The following is a 7,650-nucleotide window of genomic DNA, read 5'->3' on the forward strand; positions in this document are numbered from 1 at the left end:
GTAATATGTACTATTTGGCACATCACTCACCCAGAAAGAATGAACCTTCAGTTTTTGATTCAGTCATTAAAGTTTAACTCTAATTTAAATAATAGATACCAAAGACAAAACCAGACTAATATGATGCATATAGTATTGACAGAGTCAGACTTAGTTATTGAGCTCTATGGGTTATCAACTAACTTCAATGCACAACTTTTAACGTGAAACATCAGATGAATAACTTCTCAAGCAACTCTACTATGTAAACACAGAAAGAAAACTAATATAAATTCATCTCATGAACTACCATGTCACATGAAATTAATCAAACCCCTAGTAGCTCTATTAGTCTTACATATTCTAACAAATATGGAAAGAGTTACAAAGAAACAAGGTTAACTTAATAAATAAAGAGCCAAAGAACTCTTAAAGTATTAATTTCAATCAATTGAACCAGAGCTGAGTAGCTAGGTAGCTAGGCTCTACCAGTTTGGTTTCAACTCAAGTGAATAAAAAGTGTCATCCCATATGCCAAGATTACTTGGGCAGTCATCTGTTAAAATCTCCCATTTATCATTATCGATATTCTTGAACTCAATATCTTTTCCGTCTGACTTTTTCTTAGCCATCATTCCACTTATCACAGGCTTAAAGAAGTCGCAAAATTCTTCCTTAGGAGTGTATACGGTTACGTATTTGGGATGGCAAAGAGTAATAAGTGCATCAAAAAATGACAGATGCCCCTGCAATTTTTCAGGAGTATATGCATAATATGACAAGTGTTGCACGTTAGTAGATGGAACTGTGAACCTTATTTCGTGATCCTCATTATCTATGTTCAGCTCTTTATAATGTATAATATTGCTGATTTCGATGTCAAATTTGCTTGATAGATTGAGTAGTTCCCTCATCGTAAGGAAGAATGAACGATCAACAGGAACAAACAAATCTAATTCAAGCTTGATATATTCAGGACCATTACTAGATGATGGAAACACAAGACTAGGCATTATTCTGCCACTGAAACTAAAATGATGTAAATTTGGAGCATTGACTTGTATATCAAACTTCTCACTTTGATGAATTATGAGGGTCAGTCGTTTCAACGAAGAACTTGTAAAATCCCACCTTTCGAAAGTCCAATTCCGAATTACAACGTCCAAAATCTCAAGAGAAGGTAATTTTGATTTGATCATGTCAAGAAATTCGACGTCTATGGTCACACCATCTAATGATAATTTAGTCACACTCGTTAATGAGGCCACGTTGAATTTCGTTATAGGTTCAGTCCAAGATAACCGCACGACGTAGTCAAACAAGCGAAGACTAGGGACATCTTCAATTTTCCAAACATCATATGGTACATCTGTTATAAACTTCAGTTCTTGAAGATAACAAAGATTTCTTAACTTAAATGTCTTCATATCAGAGCGAAGTGAAAGGACTATCTTCTCGAGTAAGATACAAGTAGAGAATAAGGTATCAAGTAGCTCTTCACTTATCTCCACATCTTCCAACTTGAGTAACCGTAGGTTCAGACAGTTGATCACAGGATTGCGACTCACTATTTCAATTGGTGATGAACGGGAACCTCTTAAAGACAGAGTATGTAGGTTTTTCCCGGAGAATATCTCATCAGTTAGTATTAATTTACTAACAGATTTATAAAAGATACGGATGTAAAGCTCCCTGAGACAACATTGGGCAGCTACTGTTGAAATCCATTTATTAGAAAAATGAGAAGCAAACTGGTTGTCTAGTTTCAGCTTCAAACTTTCGATTGGTATGTTGTGTTGGACGTACTTAGACATGGTGCGATCAATAAACTTGATGTACTCTCTTTCTTTTTCTTCATCTGTAGGAAACTTTGAGGTTTTATAATGAAACCTGAGATGAGGGATGGTAGACCAAGCGTGTGACCAAGTCTTGGATAACACACACGTACGAGCCGCTTCTTTTACCGACAATAATGATTGTATGAGGTGAACTAAATCCACGGGTACATCGCCACGTTTTGATCTTCTCCGAACTTCCTCCATATAAAGTTATGAATACTGAAGGAATACAACAAATTGAGTATTCAGAATATATATGTACTACAAAGCAATGATTTAATTTTAGATTAATTGAAGATTAAGGTAAAACATGTTTATAGCAGCAAGACATATCTGGACAAAATGATACGTTAACCTGGATCTATGATCGGAGTTAACTATCGATTAACCAGAACGCCCACGAATTAAGAACAAGCTTTGGAGTGTAATCGACTATTTTATTGATTTAGGGTTATTACAATTGAATTGGGGGAAAAACTTACAACTGAATTTGATATCCTCTATTACAGTTGCTAATCACTAGTTAATAGCTAACAAATCGACAGTTACAACACAATTACACTTTAACAACTATTTGTTATTCTGTTGACTGCACAGCAACTGACTTCACTCAGGTACTGTAAATCACGTGCTGTGCACACTTAGAACCTCACGTGCTGTGAAAAAATTAAAAAAGTTAGGGTTTCTAGGTTACGGAGTTCGTTGACTGTGATTGATAAGATTACAGCTAATTTTGGTGTGTTTTGGACTGAATTAAGTTGCGCAATACTACTGGATACGTCTTTTTGTACGATTTGGAAGTTCAGCGGAAAAAAAGTGACCGCCACAAACTTTAAGCAGAGAAGAAGAAGAAGAACAATAAACTAAAGAACGAACCTGGTTGAATTTTGTTTCTCGTTGTTGATTAATTCCACGAAATCAATTCTTCCTCCTTCGGTCCTCAGCTACAATTAATTAATTACAAGCCCTAAATTTCTGAAGCTCTAATTTGCGGTGTTATACGAATACGATGATGATACAGGAATAGTCACGTGACCTAATTTTGAATTTTATTGGACTTAAATGGAATTTGCTGACCGAATTAAATTTGTTATTGGGCTCAGGTTTAGTTGGGCTGTGATAAATTATTTAAAATATAAAATTGAGTAATTGTTGGGCTTAGGAATCATACAGAAAACATCATTAACTAGATGAGAGGTCCGCCGCAACAACGGCGGATTTTGGAAAGTTTTTTTGATATCTACTTTGCATGTCTTAGGTAGATGTTTTATGTATTTGAAAGACGTTATTATATAGAATTATATAGATAAGTACAGGGTTATTATACATACATTTTTACATATCGTTCCTACATCGGTTGCCAAACGTTGCGCAAGAGTTGGGCTTCGAATAATATTCTTGCTCAGTATTTCCTTTGGTTTGGAATGAAAAAAATTGGTCGTTTGATGACCATGAAACGACACAAAAAATTTACAAAACACCACCTTGAACTATGTTCAATGTACAAACTTTCTAGGGGTAAAAAGTGTAAAAAAAACCATTTTATTAAAACCACTTAAACAAACTCCACCAAAATTTTTAACGGCCGTATCTTCCCGCACCTAAGTGTCGATACAACGAACTGACACCTGCAATAATACACATATAAGTTACAGCTTCATAATACCATATACGAAACAAAAAATATTAAGAATAAACATCAAAACAGCATATGGCAGCTGCGGACGTCGGTTTAGTAGAACATCATCTACGACTGGATTAACCGAAAAAGGAAGTGCACCACTACGTCACACATTAATGACCCTATGACCTACACTATGACTAACAGTAACATCTGGTACACTCAACACATTAACCTGAAGAATCGCCAACGATGCGTGTCGTTCAGCAGACAGCAAAATCGAACCAAAAACACTACAACTACCTGGCTTACGTTTTTTTCTTAAAGAGATTATGCAAAAAAAAAAAAATTAATAATAATAATAATAAAAATAAATAAAAAAAGTAACTATCAACAACCAAAAAAACAACTAAAGATTTTAATGATAAACTTACCATCAAAGATTTTAATGATCTTAGTAAAAACTGGAACCTGTAAAGTTGATATAATTGTAAATTGTCCAGTAGGCAGCAGCAGCAGCAGCAGCAAGTCAACCTGCCGTGATCTCCCAACCCAGATGATGATGGTTGTCTGCTAAAAAGATCATATATGATAATGTCAAACCAATGTTGGCTAAAAGAGTGTCAATCTGTTCATTAAAAAAAAAAACAAAAAAAAAAAAATCATTGATATCAAAGTTTCATCACAAATGAAACTGTGTTCACACAGTTATGGTCTTCTGTTTACTTTAAAAGTAACATAACTTTTGAGTCTTTCAAAATTGATAAATTACGATGCTTAACATAAGATTAGGAACCTAAAATTGTCTAAATTTTTTGATATCCTTAGAATGCTCTCTGAAGTCAAACTCAAGCTCTACATACTGATTATTCAATAATAATTGGTTTTGCTAACAAAGATAAAGGTGTCTACATCAGTTATAACCAACTTGGTTTGTTGACCAACACACCATCATTAAACAATAAAGATATCTAAAGGATAACATGTACGACAAACACAATATTACTTCAATAATAATCAATGAAACTTTAACAATTTGACTTGGTTAAATTAGTACAACTTCTGACGGACCTTTTGACACCATTTATTTCACTATTCTCCACACTACCTATTTCACCATCGCAACTTGGCATACGAAAAGAATGTACCAAATCTGAACTCTACTTAATTGTTAAACTACTTCCTTACATGTTATACGCATAGTTCACACGTAAACGATAAAACTCTTCGAATGCATCTAAGTTACACATTTTTTAAGTCAATAGCTCAAAATTGCAGCTCTTAAGAATAAAATCTGAGTTCACTATGATTTTCGCGTCTGTAAAACTTCAACCATCAAACTAACCCGTCCGGTTTATGCTTTAAAGTTAATTAATTATACATATACCAATTTGGCAATTTATAGTTTTCATCAGTTATCTTAGCCAATTTATGACCAGTTTTCATTCAATAAAGATATTTTATTAATTGAATGCAAACACTAAAGTTAATGTTTAAGAAATGACTCGATCAAATGGTCCCTCTAATTCGTCTAACAAACTTTATATCATATGTTTATTTTTATTGTATTGTATTGTAAATATTCAGAGACAAACAAATCCTTGTGATAATTCATATACTTATGGAAGCATGATCTTCACTTCAATTCTAATACGAGTCTCTAAATCTATCACTTTTACACCATACTTCACATATAAAATGCCATAACAACCATTCATCATTCGTATTCAATTTCCCCTTTTTACTTTCTATTCTATTATGTCCAACTAAAACAATCAAGTTGTTCAACAGAAAAACGGAAGAAAAAAACACACACACAAAAAAAAATATATATATATATATTGAAACTTAACCTGGATTTAAACCCTAGGTAAATCAATTAGATCGTTTGAAATTCAAAACACGCCAGAAATTTCATCAAGAATCCTAATTTTCCATTAGAAAAAGATTACAACAAAGCATCAAAACATCATAATTATAACAACAAAACATGATTACAAAACAAAATATAAAAAATTCAGGATTACCTGCTATAAATCGATCAACAATTCCATCATAGATGTTGAGAACAGAACGTGGATCTTGAAATAAAGCATAAATCGATCTTGAAAGATGGAGATGAAACGTCACGAAAGGGAGAGGCAAAAGGTTTTACTTTGATATAAAATTGCTATGGTCGTGTTCGGAATTTCGTTAAGCATTTATTGGTGGTGGTTTCGGAGGGTATTCCGGTAGGATTTTGCCCTAATCGACCGTCAAAAGAGGTGGGAGGTGTTTGAGGTTTGAAGAAAGAGAGAAAAATTTGTGTACTCCGTATATTAAAAAAATAAATAAATAAATAAAAATAAATAAATAAATAAATAAATAAATAAAACGCGCTACAGTTGGACAGTGAATTTAAGGGTGGTGAAACTTATGTAGTTAAATTAAATTAAATTAAATGTTCCGTAAAAGTTGTTATTATTCACCGAGAATTTCAAGGAATGAGAATAACATGTGTGTGAAAGTTGTTGATTTTGGTTTACAACATGAACTAAGGTCATTATGATAATATCACGGATTAATAATACCAAAGAAACCACAATGAATGCTTTAATAGTTTCCATTAAAGAACTTAATCGCAATATGCCAGCCAAACTTAATCGCAATATGCTAGCCATCGAATGACAAATAATGGAATTCCCAAACAAGTGGGAACAATTTAAGGAGTACATTATTGTGAAAATTTTGATATATAGGTAAAAAGTTAGTCCTTGAAACAAAAAAAAATTAAATTCTCTCGTGGTCACGGAGGTTTGCACGAGATGATTATGGGATTCCCACAAAGCGGTTAATCGATGTGGAATTAATCAGCTTGCAAAGCGGGTCGAAAACTCATGTATACCAAAAGTAAAATTCATATGAAGGTTATGTAATGAATTACCGCACTTTATTGTCTTTTTTTTTTTTTTTTTTTTTTTTTTTTTTTTTTTGTCGACGAAAACATAATTTAAATTGCAATAGATCTAAAGATTTAATTGACATACAGGTAGGTTCAGACTCTAATCAGTGAGTGACAAGATCCATCAATATATATTGCTACAAACTATTGTTCTCAACCCTAACATATTTTACACAACTGGTATACGCATAAAAATAAAAACATTCAACATTTAACACAAACATCTTAACTCAATGCTACGCACTCTACGAACATCCATCAAAAATAGATTTTCTACATGCAATTGATGACGAAGGCTTGTGAAATGCATCATGAGGAAAGTTGATCGATTAACTAGATACGTAATTCATGTGTAACCGAAGAAAACTATTCATCCTAATTTCCAGAATCACCTAATATCAACAAACACAAAATACCTTAATCAAACTAAAGAGACCGTAAATCATGGCTACCTCCACACACCTCAAAACTAAACTAGACTAGGAGATCAACTGAAAACCAGTTTCAGTTCCTCACTAAGACCACAACTGCACAAACACAACTAAAACAAGAAGCGAGCTTCTCCTAGCTCTAGTTAAGCCGGGAGTTGACCTGTGGACACACTTTATTGAATGCCCACTTTTCAATCTTAATTTAACCAGAATTTTACACATTGTATTGTGTGTATTTAATCTAAGAATGTTCAAAAGAAGTATATAAAAAAAAACGTAGAGGGGGTAGTTTTGACATTATGGAAAAGTTGTAAAGTGTCGCTTCGGCTATGTTCCTGAGTCTTAATTTAGAGAGAAAGGAATGGAAAGGGAAGTGAAACAAGAAAATTTAGGTGTTCCAGAGTTCTTCATTAAAGAAAGGGAAGGAAACAGAAGCAAGGATTTGGCCTGATTTTCCTTCCAAATTTTCCTTCCAATTTGGAAGGATTCATCTTCCACCCCTTTCATTTCATTTCATTTTCAGTGATGGTTTTGCCCAGGATTTATTGTGCTTGGAGTCGTTGCGTGTGATCGTGGTGTGTCGGATGTTGATTTACGTGAGCCGTTGCGTGTGATCGTCGTGTGTCTGTTTTATACCTGGTAATTGAGACCCATACACTCAAATTTGGGTCAATCTTTTGGGTCAATTGGATCTTGAAAAAAATTAGGCCTAGTAACGTAAATTAAAACTTAAGAAAAGTTCCAATGGATCTCCCTCCAACCTATTAAGTCTTATACAAAATGTAAAGGAACATGTCCAGTGGTTATCAATTCCTAAAGCTTAATAAATAGAGATATGTG

The 7,650-nt window shown here is 33.5% G+C and overlaps 1 protein-coding gene and 1 long non-coding RNA gene across 3 annotated transcripts; both read right to left on the reverse strand.

The window, feature by feature from the left end:
- Positions 1 to 464: 464 nt before the first annotated feature.
- Positions 465 to 2,021, reverse strand: LOC139867891 (uncharacterized). The gene has a single exon (XM_071856240.1). It carries the CDS (start codon positions 2,019 to 2,021, stop codon positions 465 to 467), a length of 1,557 nt encoding a protein of 518 aa, XP_071712341.1.
- Positions 2,022 to 2,698: 677 nt separating this feature from the next.
- On the reverse strand, positions 2,699 to 5,749 carry LOC139867028 (uncharacterized). 2 transcript variants are annotated; one of them, XR_011765729.1, is made up of 4 exons: positions 5,466 to 5,749; positions 3,873 to 4,008; positions 3,149 to 3,445; positions 2,699 to 2,761 (listed from the first exon to the last, which is right to left on the reverse strand). It is a non-coding gene; the product is annotated as an uncharacterized lncRNA (long non-coding RNA). The 2 variants fall into 2 exon arrangements; XR_011765728.1 differs by lacking the exon at positions 2,699 to 2,761 and having other exon boundaries at positions 3,047 to 3,445.
- Between the last annotated feature and the right edge of the window lie 1,901 nt (positions 5,750 to 7,650).

The sequence above is a fragment of the Rutidosis leptorrhynchoides genome, chromosome 9 (assembly GCF_046630445.1).
Source record: "Rutidosis leptorrhynchoides isolate AG116_Rl617_1_P2 chromosome 9, CSIRO_AGI_Rlap_v1, whole genome shotgun sequence".
NCBI lineage: Eukaryota > Viridiplantae > Streptophyta > Magnoliopsida > Asterales > Asteraceae > Rutidosis > Rutidosis leptorrhynchoides.

What these genes read in the sequence shown, in the direction of transcription:
- LOC139867891 (XM_071856240.1), bottom strand. Translation starts at nt 2,021, where the DNA reads ATGGAGGAAGTTCGGAGAAGATCAAAACGTGGCGATGTACCCGTGGAT.